General features: G+C 39.6%; 1 protein-coding gene across 4 annotated transcripts in view; it reads left to right on the top strand.

Annotated features, from left to right (window-relative positions):
• ELP2 (elongator acetyltransferase complex subunit 2) overlaps positions 1 to 23,211 on the top strand; it is a 121,473-nt gene that overhangs the window by 49,901 nt on the left and 48,361 nt on the right. For all 4 annotated transcript variants that reach the window (XM_073332468.1, XM_073332469.1, XM_073332467.1 and 1 more), the window contains 6 exons: positions 1,121 to 1,187; positions 2,503 to 2,646; positions 10,010 to 10,105; positions 11,035 to 11,135; positions 15,289 to 15,420; positions 16,254 to 16,403. In XM_073332468.1, the coding sequence (XP_073188569.1) occupies positions 1,121 to 1,187; positions 2,503 to 2,646; positions 10,010 to 10,105; positions 11,035 to 11,135; positions 15,289 to 15,420; positions 16,254 to 16,403 (690 nt within the window). The remainder of the gene's footprint in view (positions 1 to 1,120; positions 1,188 to 2,502; positions 2,647 to 10,009; positions 10,106 to 11,034; positions 11,136 to 15,288; positions 15,421 to 16,253; positions 16,404 to 23,211) is intronic.

The raw sequence follows: 23,211 nt of genomic DNA, 5'->3' as shown, positions 1-23,211 counted from the left end.
TTAATTTTAAGAAGGCTGTCTGCTCACTATGTTCACCACTGATCACAGACTCTCAAAGGTAAGAACTGCAGGTGGTGAACCCAGTTGAACATGCTGGGAAATGCAGTTGATAACACTGGGTACTGTAGTCCAGGAGCATGGGCTAAGAGTGGGAGAATTGCAGAATTCCACCCCAGAAGAGGTAGTGGTGGCCTGAGACCTTAGGGGGCACAGAAAGGGGACAGAGATGCAACAAGCTCTGTAACACTGACAAGTATTTTATAGGTTCTCTTCTGTGTTGGAAGTTACCTCCTGGGCTTGTGCTATAGTTACTGCCCTGTTGTTGAGTAATCATTTAGGTGTTTAAAAAAAAAATCTAACCAAAACATTGCCTCTGTGAGTGCTGGTGGGTATAAATTCCCCAATTGATTAGTCAGATTGTTGGATTCCCTGTTATGAATAGACAAATTTATAGTTAAGAATAAAATTTTCCAATTTGGAGTGTTTTCAAAAGTCTTTTCAGTGACTTAATGCTTTTTATCTAGACATCTATGTAATGTTAAGGCTGTGAATTGTAAAAACAGAAAAGCAAAGAAATATTGATTAGTGGGTGAAGACGATTACAGGAATGTCAAAGACTATGTAGGTAGTCATCCCTTTTATTGGGTATTTGTACATATCAACATAGTAAATATAAACAATTATGGTTAATGGCCCTGCTGCTGTTTCACTCAGACAAAACTCCTGTTGAAGTCTCGTAAGTGTAGGATTGACAGAGGTTACAGTATTTGCAATTTTTTTTCCAAAATATTTAAAAAAGAAAAGAAAAAGTTTGTAGGGAGAAAACCCCACCTATTTTTCACCCACCTTTCTTGTTTAGATAGTGGGACAATAACTGAGATGAGCTGATCTGCTAGAGTTACTCCTTGGCTATGGTCTCATCAGAAGGGCCCATACAAGAACATGGTATTGAACAATAAGGCCTTGTTCTTCAGGTACTGATCATCCAGTTAATAGGAGTTGCAGGTGGTCAGCACATCTGAAGAGCAGGAGTTAATTGTCCAAAGGCATATGTATGGTATGTAAGACTAATGGACATTGAAGTTCTGACTTCTGTGATGTAATGGTGATTTCTTTTTAGTTTCAGAAAACACTAATACTCTATGGCCATGAAGATTGGATAAGAGGCATTGAATGGGTCATCTGTGGTCAGTATGAAAGTCCAATAAAATATTTAATGAGGCAGAGAGTTGAAGATTAGAAGAGAAAAACCAACCATCTGATCTCCATTTTTAATCCCATTCATTTGTTAGATCGCAGTTCCCAGTCCAATGAAAGGTTGATGTCATTGCATGGATTAGATGTTAGGTGGAGAAATATTTTAGCATAGCACTGCCATTTTACTCTAGTATTAGCTATTCTCTGATATATTTATATTCTCTGATACTTCTGTATATTTGCTGTAGATCTTTTTTTAGATGGCACCTCTGATTATGATCTATGTGGGTCACTTTAAAGAACAACATTCCTCAGACTAAATAAAGTATAATGCAAAGTAATACAGAAATTGAATTGTCTCAGGTAGCCAGAATACCGGGATGCCTTGCAGGTCTTTATGCTAATACCACAATGGTGTGGTTATTTCCTGCACTCTGATTGCAGTGGGATTGGTTTGCATTTGTATATTTCTCAACCACCCAGTATGCAAATCTCTTTATAACCATTGTTTTCCCTGCATCCATCACCTTGTCTTGCCCTGCCTGGTTTTTAGTGTGTCAGTTTTAGTGGCATTTGAACTCAAACAAATATGCTTGACTCAGCAACTTGCTCCTTGTCAACCCTGTGGTCCTTGTTCCTGAGAATGATGAGTCAGCCCCACTTTATTTTTAAAAATTAAATTAATTTTAGGAACTTCCTTGCCTCCTCTTTCTCCCCTTCTAAGAACAGCGCAAATTGGTGGGAGACTCCACTACTCCTCATATTCAGCCTTTGAATAACTGATTCCAAACGTTACTCACTTTGTAGAAAATGTAGGAGAGAGGCAACAGGAGGAAGGGAGTTCTTAAAATGTATTAATTTAAAAAGATATTCAAGAGGGGGGACTTATCCTTCCTAAGCAACATGGAGGGTGAAAAGGTCAAGGGTGTAGGAGTGAGAAGCACATCTCAGAAGAGTAACTTGTGGGTTTTCTCCGTAAGTCAATAACCAATGTATCCTGGACTGTTGAACTGTGAGGCTGAAGTTTTAATACTGTAAATCCCAGGATATGGCTGTTACCATGTAAGTGAGGCAGGACCCATTAGTGTGTTGTAATTTGCTTGGTTGTGTTAAAATGTTAGAATGAGTTGACACTGGAATAGAAGGAACAATCGTGTTCATAATACTGTTTGCAGAGAGAAAAATAAAATATGTATGGTGTGATGAAGGGTGATAAGAATGAAATAAGTTAACCTTGATAAGTCAGAACGAAAAGGTATGTGACTTAACATTTTTATTTTTACTGTGTGTTATTTTTTTAAACAGGTGGGGATCTTTTCTTAGCAAGCTGTGCGCAAGATTGTCTGATAAGAATCTGGAAAGTGCAGGCAAAATCAACACCATCTGTGGAAGTCAAAGATGATGACTCTATAAGGCTGAAGGAGAACATTTTTACTATGAAAAATAAAAGTGAGTAACAACTGAAATGCTCTCTCTGTAGCTATTCCTTCTTCCAGCCAGTGTAGTGGTTATTGCTTTCAGTAGGGATAATGGGAATTCTGTCTGTTATAATTTTATTCCTATGCTAGAGGAATTTAAGACAAATTCAGTTACAATAACGTTTGCTCCTCAGCAGCAAAAAATATAGTAAATGTGTTTGTGTTTTAGAAGCATTGACTGTGTACAGTGTCTGGTTTATTGCAGAAATAGTACATCAGCAAAAGAATCTCAATAGAGGCCTTCTGTTAAACTATAAATATTCGAACCATAGCCTATGGTTTTAAGGCATGTATTTGTTCCACCTGTAGTAAACTGTTGGTTACACAGTTTCTCTCCAGTTATCAGACAAGTGTGCGTCTTAAAGTTTTTTTTAAATTAATAAGAGTAATAAGTCTTTCCTATTAATAAGATTTAATTACACATGTGCCTTTAAAGGTGAAAAGAGAGAATTGTATGTATTTATTACTTCAATATTTTTTGGATAATTTAACAGGCTGTTATATGTAAAGATGAAATTATGTCACAGAGGTCATGCAAGGCAGCTCTCAGCCACAGCTCCCAGCCACTGGCCCTGCAGCTCTGAGCTGCCTTGTGTGGAGGGAATGTGTCCCCTCCCCCCCCCCATTGTTTTTTGTAAAAGTCACAGACAGGTAGCCTTCTGTGTTTTCAGTTTTTACTGATTTTTTCACTGATAAATTACCAGGTTTTTTATTAAAGGAGTTCAGTTTTTACAGATTTACACCCACTTATCAATCCACTGAGTACTTTTTCGGGGACTTATTTTTGTTAAACATTAAAGCTTTACGCGATTGTTGTGTCCTGCAGCTCTGAGATTGAAGCAATTCCTCAGTGTAAAACACAAAACGCACACACGGTGGAGGTCGGAAGATCAAACTGTTAATATTCCACTATGATTGGCTCACAAAGAGATGCTGCCTGCCTATTTCTTTGTGTCTGTTTAGTGTGGTGCTGAATTTAAACAATCAATTCTCCATAAAGATATATGTCCACCCAGTTACCTCTTTAGTGCCAAACGCCTTACAGGATTGGATGGATCGCCACACAGCCAGTCCTGTCCTTTCTATAGGTGGCTCCAGAGTACCCCCAAAATTTCTTCTCCCCCCTCCAGGGCTCCCAGGGGAGAGTATCTCACTATTGGCAGGCTAGCTCTTCTTCCCAGGCTTCCTCTTGTCAATTGTTTTGACTCTTCCCCTTCCTCTGAGCAGGAATGCCTGCAATCCTTCCCCAAACCAACGAGGCCCCCTGTTGTTCTACATAATGTCTCTCTTCTCTCCCTCTGGGTTGCTTAGCAGATTGAGTCTGCCCTTGGCTCCCTCTTCCTACCAGGGGCAGTGTGTATCTCTCTGAACTACCAGCATGCTGAGCCCCAGGAACCTAGGTAAGCTTGTTGGGGCTTACAGATAGATAAGGTAAAAAGGTAAACGTGGAGGGAAGATGCAGATCTATGCCTGAATACCAACAAGAAAATCAGTGCTTAAAAAATTTTCAAGAAAACTAAAGATGGGAGTGAAGAGGATGCCTTGTGCTGCGAGTACTGCAGCATTGAGGTCAGTGTTCATGCTGACAGAACAAAGGAACACGTTGAAAGTAAGCGACACAAGAAGCTTAAAGAAGAAAGCGAACTTTGGGATGAACAGTCAATATCAGGCGCTTTCACTGGGCTTTAATGAAAGAGAGGACACAGCACAATTGTGTCAATGAATTTGTGTGTGCTCTTTGTGTCTCTGTGTTCTCTATTAATTGCAAAGGGGCCTGTTGGTGACTTTGTGCAACAATACTGTCCAGCAGCCAAACCCTTCCTAATGCAGACAACCTCACTCATAAGTAACTGAAAGAAAATGAGAATGCTTTAATATCTAAACTGATGGAAATGTGGCACTTAGTCTGACTTTTGACAAGTCTCCTAATGCTTTGGACCATCTGATTCTTGGTCTTCTGTTTTTCTTTTTGATTTCAAAGCGTATAAACCTGCATTGTTTTGTGTTGATGTGACATTCATTCCCTCTGCTGACACCCAGTTTGTCGATGCCGCAATAACTGACACATTTGAGATGTACCAACTAACTTGGGGAATGTAGCTATAACTAACACAGATTCTGCTTCCTACATGGCTGAGTTTGCCTGGGAAATTTAACTCCATCAGAAACTGGAGCTGCTATGTATTACCTGTTCTGCTCATCTGATCAGTGTTTCACTATCAGCATCTACTGCTACAAAAAAATGAAAGATGTGAAATCTTTCATCTTTGGGTTTAGGGCCGTTTTCAAGCATATGAACAACTTGATGGCTTTGTTTTACATGTTGCGAGACAAGTGCAGTGCGAGCTGCCAGTTACCTACCCCTGTTGTGCCACATCAATGGAAGAGCGTGTATTTTGCTGCCTGTCATGTAAATAACGTGTGGACTTTGCTAATGTGTCTCCAAGATCACCCTCAGTTTGTTGGTTTATAAAGCAGAAACTCTTGACTCCAGAGTGACCACCAGATTCTGCGCACCAAGGTAACGTTTGTTGTTGAAAACTTGGAATCATTGCATGACCCACAGGAAACACTGGAGTTTTCTCTGACTACTGTCAACATGTTTGCCAGTTCTGACATTTACTGGATCCTGACAACCAAAATCTCAGCTGAACTGAGCACAAAAGCTGCAGGAGAAACATACGGCGAGAAAACCCAACTGTTTCTGGAAATCCTTCCCACTCTGGAACATGAGAGAGCCAAAAAACCTTCAACACAGTGCTAGGTGAGAAATGACCCGTAATCTGAACCCGAAGTGTTGGTGCTGAAGATTCTTTTAGGAATGTGATCCAGGTGTTGCACCCCTTCCTCAAGGTGAATTTTGCAGCAGACTATGACCATTATGCCAGAGCATTTCGACCGTTTGCCACTAAAGAAGAAATTTCACATCTGAAAGAGGAATTTACTACTTGAACTTTCCTCACACTGATAATGCGAAACTGGATATGCCGCCTTTTTGGAACAGTTATCAGAACACACTTACCAATTTCAACAAAGTGATATGGCAAGCTTTGAACGTACCCCTTGGATCTGTTGATGCAGAGTACATATTTTCAAAGTTGGCCTACCTCCAAGACAGCAAGAGGCTCAACATGAGTGAGGATACTTTGAAGAAAATTATGTGTGCGTACGCAAACCAGGATTTCTGGAAAAACTATTAGCTCTGAGAGAGACCAAATATATCTTTGGACATTAAAAAAGTTTCAATTATACTGTAGTGAAATGTGTATATTACAAAGATTTTTTCCTTTTTTTCTTTTTTCCCCTCTGTTTTTCAAGTTTATTTTTAACCTGATTTTCATTTTTTTAAACAAATAAAAACTGAAAATGCAGAACACTCCAGACAAGTAACGAGCTTCCGTGAATTTGTGTTTATTGCCTGCAACCTGTCTGTGACTTTTACTAAAAATAACCCTGACAAAATCTTAACCTTAATCATGTGAGATCAGAAGCTATTCTTCACACTTACAGTATCGCAGAAAAGAACCACAGCTTCTACAGATATGTGGCTTTCTGTGGGCCCCTGTTCATCTGTATAATTCTGCTTTGTCTCTAGTTCTGCCTCCCAAAGGGACTTGCTGGGAGGTGATATCATTTATCCTCGTGGTTAGCTGAGATCCACAGGAATAATGGAGACCTCCCCCCCTCCCCTTTGCAGGTTTTGGCCTGCTTGTGATGCCTAGGATCTCCCACACCAATGGTAGCATTGCTGTTGTTCCTCCTGTTCTGCACTTAACAGTTATTTCTCAGACTTTTTATTCAACCATATATACAGCTGAGCTGTGTGGAGCTCAGCTCTTACAGAGCAGCCTCAGAGAGGTCAAAGAAAGGTACCTCATGGAGAGGAAGCTGTAGTGTAGCTTGCTTTCCCTGGTGCAGTGTTTCCCAAAGTATGGATTGTTCCTCATGGCAAAGAGTAGCCAAGGGGATGTGGACAGAACTCTCAACTGTTTTCCAGAGTCTGTGCTTTCATTTAAAAAAAAAAAAAAAAAAAAAGTCTGTGGCTCTTAGACTTGACCAAATTTGGTCTTTTTTTACTAGTATTTCACTGGATAATATCAAAGATTTTTAAGCATTTTTAAAATTTTTATTTATTTACATTTTCAGTCATGGGAAATTATGGGGTGGAGGGGGGTGTCAGACAATAGTCATTTAACAGTAGACATTAAAATTCAGAAAGTTAAAGCGTTATAACTATTGAAAAATAAATTGTACAATTAAATATCCTTTAGTTCTCAAGATAATTTTTCTTACTTTGCCTATTTCAATTTCAGTTATTATTGATGTCAATATTTTGTCATTTTGTGTATGGTGAAATCAACGTTACCTGATTTTAAAAAAAAGTTATGAATATAATCTTCAAAACATAATGTGAATGTAACCACTGCAGTGATCTCATCTTGAGTGTCCAGAGATCCTGAATAGAGTTCTGATGTGTGTGCTGCCCTGTTATTTTCAGTAGATGCTAACTCATATGCCAGTGATGATTCCTTAAATGTCAACGTTGTTAATTATTTTACGGCTTAACAAAGCATGACAGAAAGGAAGAGTAATATATTATGAACATGCACTTTGAGAAGTACTGAGCTATATGTGCATAGGGAGAGGGGGCGCACACAAGATGTATAAATTAAGGTGTATAGGTCTTCACCTAGACATGGTGAGGTTACATAGGAGGGGAGTCATTTGGCTTTGCTTCCTGTAGTGGGCCTCAGCTTTCAGAAGTTTGAGAAACAGGGCTCTAGCATGAGGCCCATGCACCTCACTTAGGCTACCCTCTGTACTGACAGCAGAGGGGAACACGTCCCTTTTTGACTTTAAGATGGTTTACACACCTGTCTCTGCTTTTTCTACTCTGATGCCTTTATCTAAAGGTGGAACAAAGATAAGCAATAAATGTGGCATTAAATGTCAGGAAACTGTATAAGTTCCCTTGTATGCTCCCATAAATGATCAACCATGTTGCTTAAATAGAAAGGTAATCAATCTACTGCTAACCATAATGTGGAAAATGTAGCTGTTAAATATTTATTGAAAGAAAGTACGTAGAAGAGGTGGAAAGTAACTGGCTTTGCTTTTCAAGCCCTTCTTGTTAGTGTGTGTAACGAAAGTGGGAAATGTCCTAATTTTAGGGCCGTCAAACTATTAAAAAAATCGTGATTAATTACTACATTAAAAATAATCACGATTAATTGCAGTTTTAATAGAACTGTTAAATAATAATGGAATACCATTTATTTAAATATGTTTGGTGTTGTGTGTGTGGGGGAACTGTGTGTGTGGGGAGCACTCTCTCTTTAAGCAGAGCACTCAGGAGCTTGTACACTTTTCCAGGCAGCAGCAACTGCTGTCAGCAACACTCACTCCTGAGCCAGCAGCAGACAGGCTTCCCCTGTTCCCCAACCCCAGCTCAGTGGCGACAAGGTACATGGGAGCGGGGGAAGGGGACACCCCAACATCAGCTCCCCAGCTCTGCACAGCAGACAGGAGGCAGGCTCCCGGTCCAGAGTAGCTTGGCCAGGGATGGGTCCGTGGGTGGGAGGGGAGACAAGAGCAGCAGTAGAGCACTGTGGCGGGAGAAGGGGCACCCTGGCCCTCGAGGCATGCAGAAGGGCCCAATGAGCACGGCACCCTGGTGTGCAATTCACACTCCTTTAAAAAAAAAAAAAAAAAAAAAGTTAATCTGTTTTGAGTTAATCGCATGCGTTAACTGTGATTAATTGACAGCCGTAATTATTAATTTGTATTACAAATATTTGCACTGTAAAAAAGATTAAAAAGGTAGTGCAATCTACAAGTTGAAGCATGAAAGGGCATACAAATGTTTAGCATATCTGGCATGTAAATACCTTCCAATGCCAGCTACAACAGTGCCATGCAAACACCTGTTTTCACTTATCTACATTTATAAGTTGTGCTTTCACGGTAAAGAGATTTCACTACAGTACATGTTTGAGTGAAAAATTTGATTATCTTTTACTTTGTAATAGGGCTGTCGATTAATCGCAGTTAACTCACATGATTAACTCAACAAAATTAATTGCTATTTAAAAAATTAATTGCAATTAATCACAGTTTTCATCACACGGTTAAACAATAGAATACCAATTGAAATTTATTAAATATTTTTGGATATTTTTCTACATTTTCAAATATATTGATTTCAGTTACAACACAGAATACAAAGTATACGCTGCTCACTTTTTATATTATTTTTATTACAAATATTTGCACTGTGAAAATGATAAAAGAAACAGTTTTCAGTTCACCTTACACAAGTACTGAAGTGCAATTTCTTTATCCAGAAAGTGCAACTTACAAATGTAGATTTTTTTTTTTTTTGGTTAAGTAACTGCACTAAAAAAAACAAAGCAAAACTTTAGAGACTACAAGTCTACTCAGTCCTACTTCCTAACTAGTCCTAACTAACTCATACAGACCTCTTCATATAACAAAAGAGAGAGTGAATTATGGTATACACATGTTTGCACATACTTAACATTTTGTAGGAGTTAGACTTATGAGCATTGGAAACATCATGTTTATGGAGATTATAGCCAAAATTCATTAGTCTTATACAGAGGTTTATAAGGGGAGAAGTATAAAAACATTTGAAAAAATCCCAGAGATCTGCCCCTGTGCTGGAGAGAGGTTCGTTATGATTTCCTTTACATAGGATGCTAAGTCATTTTCTATAGAAATTTCTAAAATATATATAGTAGTTCAGAGAATCTCAAGTCTCAGAGGCCAAATGATTCTTTTTTAATTATTAAGATATTATTTCAAAGTCTCTTCTTCTCTTTAAATATAGTACTTAAAGATCATATTAAAATATAATATATTACACAAACTGTTATAAATACCCCACACACGACCTTGTATAAGACTTGAGCTATGGTTTGAGGTCAGAAATATTTTTATAATTAAGTGCATTGCAGTGAGTTAGACTGACTATTCTGTAGTTATGAGTATTTCAGTTTATGCAGGGCAGCCTTAATTTGCTAATTTCCAACATCATGGAGAGTAGAGTAAGGCTACAGATTACCTTTAATTTTGGTACCATTTCCAGAGAGGGCAATAGGATTGGCCTATGCATTGCAGTGCCCACATTGGGTGTGAGCCACCCAGCAGTGCAGGGTACCATACTGCAGTTCACTTTGCTTGTTTTTAAGGCTTCTCATAGAATTGTATCACTATAGCAGCTGTCTCTGTATTTGTGAAAATGTGAAAGATCTTTGTTCTTATCAAAATGCCATTGAAGAATAAGCAGTCTCATTCCCTCTGTTCTATGGTAGATACTGAGACAACATATGCAGTTATTCTGGAGTCCGTGTTAGCTGGTCATGAAAATTGGGTATTTGCAGTTCACTGGCAGCCTTCTTTTTTGAAAGGTAGGAAGAAAGTACATAAAGTACATAGCTTACCAGATAATGTATAAACATGGTGCTACAATACGTTATGTGCCTTTTTGTGGGCAAGAGTTTCCACAGAGAGGCTATTGGAATATTCTCTGTAATTTTGCAATCAGAACATTTTTGCATGTATCATAAGGTCCTGCTGTATGGTGTTCCTGTTTTATTTGCTGTTGTACACCGTCTGATGCTTTGTCTTTTATCGATGTTGCCTTGATAAAAGACTATATGAATATAGTATATGAATGTTTTACATGTAGTACTGGTTTTGTTTGATTTGTGATTTATACAGCTTGTGGTATTTCACCTCTGTTTGTTCAACACAAACTAAAAATAAATTTTAAAGATGAAGATTTGTTTTTAATAATCTCTCCAGAAGATCAATATTTAACTCAAATTTAACGTATTTCTTCTGAATACGTGAAAGAACAGTTAATTCTTCAGTTTGTAGAACAATGAATAGCATAGAATTTTTTCCCCACTTTCGAGCAATAATAATCTAATGATATATATCCAACAGAATAGACTACCTTTACAAATAAAGAGTTTGGAATTGTGATTCATAACCTTTGGGGTCTTTAGTGTGTGCCAGCTTTTGTTTCCTCTAAATCAGAACTTTGAAAATCTTAATGTGAAAGAAACAGTATAAATTGCTTATTCTTATACTTTCCTTTAGCATAGCCCTGGTACAAACAAATATTTGGAGCAATATTTTAACATACCCTTATCAGAGACTGCATTCATCAAGGACCTGATCTTGTTAAGGCTGGTGTTTATTCATTGTTTACAGCACAAGTTTTGTAATATAGCAGTTGAATTTTCACCATATTTAGGTTTCAGTATTGCCATATTCTGTTAAAGAGCATTCTGATTTGTAGTAGCAGAATAATTTCTTTTTTGTACTGTAGATGGCATAATACAACAACCAATGAGACTACTGTCTGCATCAATGGACAAAACTATGATTCTGTGGGCTCCAGATGAAGAATCTGGGGTATGGTTAGAACAGGTAAGGGGCAGTTTTTCTAGGCATACCTGTGTAACCTAACATATATTGGGTTTGTCTTGAGTTTCTCTGTGACTTTAGTTTTTTTGTGTTTTGTTTTTTTAATTTATTGTGACAAATTTCAAGTAGACTATATTGCTTTGAAAATGTTTCCTAAGTTATATGTCTGGTCAGTGGAATAAGAATCATATGCAAAATATAGAAAAGATGATGCAGAAACAGTTGTGTAGTTTAAGGGCAACAGCTGAACAAAAGATGTAGTACCTGACAAAACTGAGTTATAGCTGAAGTGCTAGTGTTATCCTTGGTTAAGGTTGTCATTTTAAACACAGTTACTGTGTTGTGAATAACATTCTAATTTTCCACTTTTGGGGCTGAAATTTGCAAAAACTGGTCTTGATTGCAAAGTGAATTCTTTGGTGTTTTTACATACACTGTTAAAACACTCTCTCCTTTGTTCACTCAGCTGATATACTCTATGACATAAATAAAACTACATTTCTCAGAAAGAACAAAGTATACTTTGTGATGTAATAGTTTTAATTTTTCTGCTTTATGTATTTCCTTACTTATTTGCAACGTGTGGCAAGCCACAATAAGTTTCTTTATAAGTAGTGCATACCACTACAGTTATTTGTAATGGTGTTTTAATGTAGGTAGATATGGTTGCAATACCTATATTTAGGGTTCCTTTACACTTTCTAAGTCCCTGTTTTCAGTTACTTATAACTTTTGCCAGACTTTACGTGTTTGGGCTGAAATTTTCTATGCTTCGTCTTTGCTTAAGGTCAATTATTGGATATAGGCATAGATATCAGCAAAAAGTTTCAACCATTTTTGAGAATGAGTTTTTAGAAAATAGGTTGTGTTCTTAATGTTAAATGTTATTTCTTTGAAGAGTTATATAGTGCTTGGGAGTAGGAATTTGAAATTGGCTTGGTGATGCTAATCAGGTCAGAGAAATTCCTTTTGCTCTCACCATGAAAATCCACACACATCTGACCAAGTAATGTCTCTGAAAATCATTAGTTGCATATACAGTAGAAACTCAGAGTTTTGAACACCTCGGGAATGGAGGTTGTTCGTAACTCTGAAATGTTCGTAGCTCTGAACAAAATGGTATGGTTGGTCTTTCAAAAGTTTATACCTAGCCATTGACTTAATACAGCTTTGAAACTTTCCTATGCAGACAAAAAGTGCTGCTTTCCCTTGTTTTTTTTTTAATAGTTTACGTTTAACACAGTACTGTACTGTATTTGCTTTTTTTGTCTCTGCTACTGCCTGAATGCGTACTTGCGGTTCCAAATGAGGTGTGGTCAGTTTGTAACTCTGGTGTTCGTAACTCTGAGGTTCTACTGTATTCAACAGAACTTGCTAGGGGTTTACTGCTAAATCTCCGAACATTCCATTTGCATTGAACATGTTTTCTAAGCACAGAGATCTTGAGCTCCATATGTTAGATATAAGCCACAGCAACTCTTTTGGCCTAGGAAAAAAGAGCAGGGCTGGAAGCCCAAATGGAGGAGATCTAGTTTCTGCTCTTTCAGTTATTGGTGTTTAATAATTCTCTGCACTCATACGCCAAAGATGCCAGGTAAGTATTATTTCCACTCTTGCCCTTCCCCATTTTAATGTGGGTAATGGGGAGGCTGCACCAAATCACTTCAGGCAGAGTTGGGAATAGAATCCTTTCTCTAATATGGTAGAGGAAAGTCTAATCCACAACCACACTGCTTTTCAGCATGAGTGTGTCATAGCTGTGTATCTGGCTATGCTGTCTATATCCACTGGTCCACAATCCCTTTTACAGCCAAACACAGAACCTACGAATCCTACCTCCCAACCTTCCATTGCTATCTAGCAAATAGTTGTGTAAACCACTGGCAAAGTATGTGGCTAATTGGAAGAGGATAACAGGCTTCTATTGCCATCAGTTACTCCTTGAGTTCATGAGCGAGAGGTCTGTGCTGTGGATTTAAAGGTCTTAATAAGAGCTGGTGAAAATTTTGGACAAAAAGATTTTTCATTTAAAAATAGCCTTTTATCAAAAATAAAAATCTTCATGAAAAATTTTTGACATTGAAAATTTTCACAAAAAATTAAAAATGGGTCCTTTAGAACACTTAGACATGAAAAAACTTAGAAAATTTGAAATTTTTAAATGAACATATGTTTTTATTTTTTCAAACCCTACAAATGACCCATGTAGGGTTTCATATGACGGAATTTGTTTTCTTTCCTTCTAACTAAACCTAGGAAATTAGACTCACAAACCTACATTAAATGGCCTAAAGTTGCAAAGACAAGAATTTAAAAGCTAGAAAATACCAAAATTAAGTTTGACTGTGCAACCTTAATACAGTCCCCTTACATGTATATAATACAATAGTCTTTGATCACACACGGTTTGTTCTACAAGTCCCATTTCTCATTCAGTTCAAAGATGGATAGTGAATGAGGAAGAAAATTGCAAGAAGTTCTCTTGTGTTTAAAGAGCTGGACTGAGCAGGAGAGCTGGGTTCTATACCTGGCTCTACCACAGACTTACTGATTTGGAGAAAGATCCCTGATATATGTATGCAAGGAGGCCACATAAAAATTTCATGAGCAACCTTTATTTTGACACCTCTTAACTTTTGTGTCCTTGATTTTGCAACCATAATATACTCCTGAGGGAATGCTGTGCCAAAAAACAAAATTCTGCATATGGTATATTAAAATTCTGCAAATTTTATTTGTTAATAAATAAATGTGGCAGTGGGGCGCACAGGTGACTGGCTCCACGGAGGTGGGAGATCACCCTGCAGCCCCCCTCCCCCCCCAAGCCGGATGTGGACTTGGTGGAGAGTTGCGACCCCGACACAGTGCAAGGGCTAAGCCTGCTCCGGAAACACTCTGGGTCCCTGCTACTCCCTGCTAGGTGCACCAAATGTGGGCAGGCAGGCTCAATCCAGCAGATCAAAGTGTGGAGGGTTCAGTATTAGGAGATCCAGGCATTGGGTGAGAGGGTTCTGTGTGGGGCAATCTGGGTGCAGGTGGCTCTGGTGGGGATCTGGGTCCAGGTGGGATCCGGATACACAGGGGCTTGTTGGAGGGCATCTGGGTGCAGGGGCAATGGGACTCTGCAGTGGGGTCCAGGTGAAGGTAGTTAGGGCTCAGCAGGGGGGTGGCCTACGTGTGGAGGAATGGGGCTTGGCAGGGGAGGTCTGGGTGTCGGGGCTCAGCAGAGGGGTCTGGGTTCTGTGGGAGTGGGGCAGTGTGGGGTGGGGGTCCATGTGTAGCTGGTTGGGGCTCAGTGGGGTGGGGGTCTGAGTGTGGGGAGCTCATTGGGGTGGTCCAAGTGCAAAGGGGGTGGGGCTTGTTGGGTTGGGGATCCAAGTGCAGGTGGCTCAGTGGGGGTGGTTTGGGTGCAGGGGGTGGGGCTCGGTAAAGGGGGTCTGGATATGAGGGTGTCAGGATGCATGGGAGTTGGGCAGATGGGAGCAGCTCCCCATATAATGACCCCTCCCCCCTAGCTGAGGAGCAATGGGGGCAGGAATGGGGGGATGCAGCTCTGGGGAAGGTTTCTGGCAGTGGGTCTGACCCAGCCCCAGCCACCCTGTGTAGGGGAACGGTGCTCCTCCCCCACTCCCAACCCAGCCAGCACTAGCAGCTGAGCCCGGCGCAGGGTAGGAGCCACCGGCTGGGGCTGGGGAGGGGTGGGTGCAGGGGGCTTGATGGGAGTGTTCTGGGTCGGGGGGAGGGTGAGGCTTGATGGCAGGTGGTTTGGGTATGGGGGGACTTCAGATGCATGGGGGTTGGGCACCAGCCGGGGCATCCCCAGACACCCTCTCCCCCCAGTGATTTACCTCTGCACTGACTGCTCTAGGTACCTGAAACCACATGCCCACACTACTGGGGAAGGGCACGTGATCACTCGTGCGGCTTCCCTTTGCCTCACCATCAGAAAGTCATTTTTCTGCGGGGAAGCAAAGAAATCTGTGAATTCTGCATATGCAGTGTCACAGAATTCCCCCAGGAGGAATAATGCTCTTTTAATGTGTTCTTTGCATGCAAGATCTAGATTGTGCTATGTGGCTGATCTTGGAGTAGGATTACAACTAATGAAAGACTAGTTACTGAGCAATAAATATTTCACTTTCAATTGTTCATTCAGGTCCGTGTAGGAGAAGTGGGTGGTAACACGCTTGGATTTTTTGACTGTCAGTTTAGCCCAGATGGTTCAATGATTCTTGCTCATGCTTTCCATGGAGCACTGCATCTTTGGAGACAGACTCCAGCTAACAAGGTAAAACCATTTTATTGTTTTTACTGTTGGGTAGAAAAATCATGATAAATGTATGTGGACTGAGTGCCGTTTAACTTACTTTAAATGACAGAACCATTCTTTGTCTAAAGATATCATTCTGCAGGATTCTCAGTTCTGGACCTTGAGAATAAGGCATGTTGGGCTCCTCAAACTTTTAGCCTTTCTGTTTCTAAGGGCTGGTCTACACTACTGCGGTAAATTGATCTAACTTACGCAACTTCAGTTATGTGAATAACGTAAGTGAAGTCAATGTAGTTAGATCCATTTACCACAGTGGCTACGCTGCACTGTGTCGACAGGAGGTGCACTTCCATTATGCTTCTCGGGGAGGTGGGGTACACAAATCGATGAGAGAGTACTCTCACATCGATTTAGCATGTCTTCACTAGACCTGCTAAATTGACACTCGCTGCATCGATTGCAGCAGTGCTGATCTACCAGTAAGTGTAGACATGCCCTAAGGGCAATGATAGTGGCTTGGGGAATGAGCTAACTTCCATTTGGGTCTGGACTGTGGTCCAACTGCCGCCTCTGAATGTTCACGTCTGCTGATAGTCAAGAATCACTGAGCAGCTCCCACCAGGACTTGAGCCTCTTCAGCCCATGCTCTGGCACTTCACCTTGATCTAACCTTTTGCTTTTTCAGGTATCCTGTTTTTGTCTTCCTCACAGTCAGGTCTGGTAGAGGACTTCTGCATTCAGTTCTATATATTTTTTATGTAAAAAGGTACACAGAAATATATCTATTGCTCCTTTTTATGCATGTTCTCTCATTCATATGTGTAATTTTATGGTTTCTGGTTTTTTAATAGAAAGAATGGACTCCAGAAGTTGTGATTTCAGGACATTTTAACAGTGTACAAGATGTAAAGTGGGATCCAGAAGGCGAATTTATTATCACTGTTGGTTCTGATCAAACTACTAGACTTTTTGCTCCATGGAAAAGAAAACACCAGACAGAGGTAAGTCTTTGGAAGTTTTTGCAAAGGGATGTTAGAACTCAGGATGGATAAAGCAGTTTGGCGCAAGATTAGAGCCAACCTGAACAATGCTTATTGCTTAAGCTATGCTAAACTGGGACCCATTGTGTTTACATTTTTAATTTTGTCCTTCAACATTTCCTGTTTTCAGTGTTTGTAAGGACAAGAAACTGAAATCCAAAAATATTGTAAGAGAGAGGAATTCTGGCAGTATTTGCTACAGGCTTTTATGGTGCCCTGATCCCTGATTTGGGGTCTGTAGGTGCTACTGTAATATCAATTATAAATAATAATATTTCCAACTCTTCAAAAACTAGCAGGTATTTGAAAACTAAAACCTAATAATCTTCTTACTGGATTTCCTCCAGGTTTTTTATTTATTTTGTTATTTGTGTAGCATCTCTTGTAAATTACATCAGAATTCTTGGTTTTGGTGACTTGTTCTTAAATTACCAGTTTTGTTCCAGCACCTCTTTTGTTGACTCCTCAGTTTCTGATATGAGAGTACCTAATTAAGTTTGTGAGGAGGGGAGGTCCGGGTAAGGTATCTCCCCAACATCCTATGGTGAAGGCTGATGCAAAGAAATCACTTTAGCTTTCTTACAAGATCCTTATCTTCCTCATTGTTTTCTTAAATTGCTGCTGATCCACTAGACCCATCAGTTCTTTTGTAGACTTTTTGCCTTGGATATGATGGAATAGGCATATCCAGGTGGATGAAAAATAATGAGGTCCCTAACCTTTTTTTTTTAAAGATATAATGGAGCTAGTGTTATGTTCAATTAGGCATCTGCTTCCTTCTCAAGCCACACAAACACCTCTCTCCTTTGTGTGTTTTTTGTTTGTTTTTGGAGGTTTTCTACTGCTGCACTGACAAGCAGATATTCTAAAATGACAAACTTCTGGCTTTTCTGAGGCTGTCTTTACTAGAAACGATGCTGCAGCTGTCACTTTAGTGTGGACACTCACTACAGCGATGGAAGGGTTTCTCCCATTGCTATAATTCATCCACTTTCCCCGAATGGTGGCAGCTCGGTCGACAGAAGAATTCTTCCATCAACCTAGCACTGTCTGTGTGGGAGAGAGGGGGAGGGTTAGGTTCGCTTAATTACATCACTCAGGGGTGTGGCTTTTTCACACTCCTAAACAAGGTAGCTGGATTAACCTAATTTTTTAGGGTAGACCTGGCCTTAAAATAGAGAGGATGTGTACTGGCCAATTGGGTAGTGTTAATACTGGACAATGACTTGGAAATGAAAAATGTTTGTGTTGTTACTCTGATTAAGGAATTGTTTTGTGGAGGAATTGAAATATACCTGTGTTTGACGTTGAGAGCACTCTTATTATCTCTCTCTCAAAAAAGGGAAAAAAGAAGAAAAGCAGGCTAATACAATTCTTGCAATTTTAACTCACATACCATGTAGTATCTTTGTTAATGTTTATACTACTATAGTCCCATCTTCAATAGCTTCAACAATGTTTCCCAAACTCCCCCACCTCCTTCAGGAAAATTAAATCAATCATGCTTCCCTGTAACCTCACTTTGCACTCCTCTGTTTAGTCCTTCATGTCCCCGCCACTTTGGTCCTTGTTGGAATAGTTCTTCATAATGATAGTTCTCCTCTCTTTTCTCAGGCCTGTTCTACATACAGTTTTTGTACTGATATAACTATTTTGGTGAGGGGGGTATGATTATTTTACCAAAATATCTATACTGGTTTAGCCCCTAGCGTGGATTGAGTTAGGTGTTTTCTACATGTGCAATTATTCAGTAATACCTATTAGGCTTAGGCCTGATCTACACTGCAAATGCTTTGCCGATATATCTATGCCGGCAGAATCCCCTAGTGTAGACACAGTGTATGCCAACAGAAGCAGTCTTCTGTCAGCATAGCTGTGTTTACACTGGCGGGTTTGTTGACACTGCTACATTGGCTAGAGACTGTGTGGGGTTTTTTCCCACACCTCTGGCTGATATAGCTATGCCAAAAAAACATTGTAGTGTTTAAATAAAAAGTAATACAAAGTACTACTTATGTGTTATGAGACTGAGTTAAGATTGCTGAGGGAGCTTCAGCTTTGAACTTCCTAATTTTTTGTATGTTAATTGTCAACTGTTAATAGCATAAAATTAAGGAATAGCTGTTTCTTCTCAGGAAATGGTATAATGTGGACTAAATTTAGATACCAGGTACGGTATGTATAGTAGATGTACTGTAAGTTGACAATCTTCAAAAAACTATCTGTCGGGAACGTATTAGGGGTACTTGTGGCTTTAATTTATTGAGGTATCATTTATTTACTATACAAACTATAGTATAGCACTATGTATACTTTATATAGTAAATAAATTATACCTCAAGAATTTAAAGCCACAAGTATATTTTACTGTATTTTTAATATAGAGGCTCTAAAGCTGCTTAAATATTAGTATAGGATATGTAATGTATAGGATAGTTACATCTGTTGGTGAATTAACAGTTGAGCAAAATGCAAAAAATAAAACTGGTATTCTTCAGATGTCCACGGAAAAATTGGCATCCAAATGTTTTTTAATCACAGCTGTTAGTTGCTTTTACTATGAACCTCTGTTTTATTAACTCTTTAATCCTCCATTTCAGTAAGATCCTTGGTCACCTTTTCAATAATCTCTGTTTACCTTTATTTATCTTCTGACCTGTGAATGCAATACAAAATTAATCATCAGTTATAATTTGACATCCAGACTTGCACTCTATTTTTTGGAAGAAATTATTGAACAAATCATTGCAAAATTAGTACAGAATATTGTAGAGGAAAACAAATGAAAAGATAAGTTAGTAAGGAGTGGGGAAGGACTTAAATATAACTTTTTATGTCATATCCTCTTTTTGTAAGAGTTCAAAAAACTATCTGTTTTCACTGAAAAGAGATCTTGGGATTTAGCAAGCTCTTTCAAACTTCCCATTTGTTTGTAATGGAAAACTCTTAGGATACATGAAACTTATGCAGATTTTTCCCACCTTGTAAGCTCTTCAGGATAGGTACCATGTCTTTGTATATGTTTGTATAGTGTCTAGATAGGAGCCTCATCCTGATTGTGACTTCTGGGAGTTACCATAATATTAATAGTAACAAATAATAAAAATAGGATCCTGGTAGTCATTAACCCAAAGAACACTATATGTTCTGCAAAGTAAGGTGTCAGATATGTGCAGTGGCAAAGGATGAAAGGTTTGGAACAAATGACTTCTATGAAAGGGAATTTGGTTAAAAACTTTTTTTCATTTTAAGAAAAAAATTCCTTTATTGTGTTAAACAAATTATTTAAATTGAAATACTCTTTCAAAATCTAGCGTACTTTTCAATATTTGTATTATCAGTGTACTTTTTTGCCTTTTATTTCATGTGACCAATAAAACTGGACTAGTCAATTTCATTTAAGTCTAGTAAGTTTTCACTGTCACTTTCTATTTCTCTTGCACTTGCAGTATTTGCATTTGCACTCCAAGTATTACAGTATTGTGCAAGAGAATTTTTAATTAAAAAAAATGTTTTTAATGAAAACATTTCTGTCAACCCCAGGGTTTTGAAATCCCGCCCCCCCCCCAACATATACATAGGGTCTAACTACCAAAAAAAAGAAATTTTGCTAAAATGGTAGATTATGCTATTGATGTTCTTTTATTGCCTCAGTTGACCTCCTCTTCATCTTTCTTTATTTCAAAATGTGCATGGTTTTCAAGTGAGCAATAATGAGCATCAGTCTGAACATACACCATTACATGCCACTTAATACAAAGTATTGTCAATTTAAGATAAAAATAAACCTACAATGAAAACATTGTGATGTAGACAGAAGAGGGGAAAAATAGGACTTGTAACACATTCTGTAAATAATGGCACCTGGACTCCTTTTTAGAGGCTGAAACACAGGAAAAAAATGGAAGGGAGGTTTGTTGAGTGCATACTACCTAGAGCGAGGCAACCTTTTTCAGCTGAAACTTTTTCCAGTGAAAAATGTAGATTCAGCACCAATAAAATATTTTGAAAACTTAGGTTTGTTTTGCCAAAATGTTCATGTTGGGACAAAACAACAATTGTGGTGGTTTTTTGTTTTGTTTTTGTTTAACAAAGAATACATTTTGTTTTGCCATTTTTGAAAAAGAAATATTTTGATTTTTTTATTTGAAATGACTTTGTTTTGAAATTTCCTTCAATTTTATTTTAAAAAATTAAAACTTGAAATCAAATTGTTCTTCCAGTGATTGCACATGCACATTCCACTCTTGGTGTGCATGCGCCCTGTCAGGGTTCCCTCCCCACTCTGAACTCTAGGGTACAGACGTGGGGACCTGCATGAGAGACCCCCTAAGCTTATTTCTACCAGCTTAAGTTAAAAACTCCCCAAGGCACAAATTCATAGATACTAAGGTCAGAAGGGACCATTATGATCATCTAGTCTGACCTCCTGCACAACGCAGGCCACAGAACTTCACCCACCCACTCCTGCAAAAAACCTCTCACCTATGTCTGAGCTATTGAGGTCCTCAAATCGTGGTTTAAAGACTTCAAGGAGCAGAGAATCCTCCAGCAAGTGACCCCTGCCTCATGCTACAGAGGAAGGCGAAAAACCTCCAGGGCCTCTTCCAATCTGCCCTGGAGGAAAATTCCTTCCCAACCCCAAATATGGCCATCAGCTAAACCCTGAGCATGTGGGCAAGATTCACCAGCCAGATACTACAGAAAATTCTTTCCTGGGTAACTCAGATCCCACCCCATCTAATATCCCATCACAGGCCATTGGTCCTATTTACCATGAATATTTAATTACCAAAACCATGTTATCCCATCATACCATGTCCTCCATAAACTTATTGAGTTTAATTTTAAAGCCAGATAGATCTTTTGCCCCCACTGCTTCCCTTGAAAGGTTATTCCAAAACTTCACTGCTCTGATGGTTAGAAACCTTCGTCTAATTTCAAGTCTAAACTTCCTGGTGGCCAGTTTATATCCATTTGTTCTTGTGTCCACACTGGTACTGAGCTTAAATAATTTCTCTCCCTCTCCGGTATTTATCCCTCTGATATATTTATAGAGAGCAATCATATCTCCCCTCAACCTTCTTTTAGTTAGGCTAAACAAGCCAAGCTCCTTGAGTCTCCTTTCATAAGACAAGTTTTCCATTCCTCGGATCATCCTAGTAGCCCTTCTCTGTACCTGTTCCAGTTTGAATTCATCCTTCTTAAACGTGGGAGACCAGAACTGCACACAGTATTCCAGGTGAGGTCTCTCCCTTGTACCTTGGATTAGGTAACGCTGCCACCACCAAGTGATTTAGACAAACGCAGGGAAAGGACCACTTGGAGTTCCTACTCCCCCCTAATATCCCCACAAGCCCCCGCAGCCCCTTTCCTGGGGCGGCTTGAGAATAAACAAGATGAACACAGACCAACCTTAGGATTTTTAGGACACTGAAAAAAACCCCTATCAGATTCTAAAAGAAACAGAACTTTATTATAAAGAAAAAGGGTAAAAGAAGCACCTCTGTAAAATTAGAATGGAAGATAATCTTACAGGGCAATCAGATTCCAAAACACAGAGGATTTCCCTCTGGGACAAACTTTAAAGTTACAAAAAGAAAACCAGGAATACACCTTCCTCTCAGCACTGAGAAAATCACAAGCCAAAACAGAAATAAGGTAACGCATTCCCTTGCTAGTACTTACTAATTCTAGTGGAGTTGGATTGCCTGCTTCCTTGATCTGTGTCCGGCAAGCACACAGAACAGACAGACCAAAACCGTCCCCCTCCCCGCTTCTCCCTCTCCGCCCCCCCAGATCTGAAAGTATCTTGTCCTTTTGTTGGTCCTTTTGGTCAGGTGCTGGCCAGGTTACCTGAGCTTCTTAACCCTTCACAGGTAAAAGGATTTTGTGCCGCTGGCCAGGAGGGATTTTATAGCACTGTATCCAGGAAGGCTGTTGCCCTTCCCTTTATATTTATGACACGTCCTGTGCACAGTTGCCGGAAATGTTTCCCTCAGTGGTACCTGTTGGGGACAGCTCTAGTGCCCGCTGCGGGAGCTGGTGTAAAAGGCCCAGCCGACCCCAAGCTCCCTCGGCTCCTCCTCACTGCCTGTGATGGTTGCTGGAACTGCCCTCCGTCCTTTTGCAAATACTCCCAGTGGACTGTGTTTGCTTGTATTTTATTGTAAATCGTTTACTTTAATTAAGGTTATTACAGTTTATTGTAGTTAGTTAGGTGTTTACTCCACCTGAAGATTTTGGTCGATTCCCGGTGCCAAGGGATGCCTCTCTCACCAGGCTTCAGGTCCTGTGTTTCCTGCAATAAAGCTATGCCCATGAGCAACTTGCACTCAAGTTGCTTAAAGTTCCTCGGGGAGGCTCATACTGGGGAGCCTTGCCAAATTTTCAGGCACTTTAAGCCTCTCACAAAGAAAGATCATGAAGCCAGGCTAAAGTTTTTACTCATGGAGGCTGCCTTGAGACCTCAATCTGAACCAGGTTAGTGGACTTGACATTGAGTGCATTGGCATCAGTAAGGATTGCACCTCACTCTGTGCCTGAGTCTCAGCACCATTCACCATCCTCAATGCCTAAAAGAGGCATAAGAAGCAGACAGCCAAAAGAGGAAGGTCCCAGGCACCCATGTCTGCTAGGCAAGGGCTTAAGACGAGAGTGTGGTCCAAGTCTAAGCACTCCTCTGCAGAAGATGGAACTGTTGACTCTGGCATCTGGGAAGGTGCCGTGGAGTCTGGAGCCAGAAGGAGCTTCTTCCACCTCTGCAGCA

Source organism: Lepidochelys kempii, chromosome 2 (genome assembly GCF_965140285.1).
Source record: "Lepidochelys kempii isolate rLepKem1 chromosome 2, rLepKem1.hap1, whole genome shotgun sequence".
NCBI classification, from domain to species: domain Eukaryota; kingdom Metazoa; phylum Chordata; order Testudines; family Cheloniidae; genus Lepidochelys; species Lepidochelys kempii.
The sequence above is the reverse complement of the archived record's forward strand: the minus strand, read 5'-3'. Positions and strand labels throughout refer to the sequence as shown.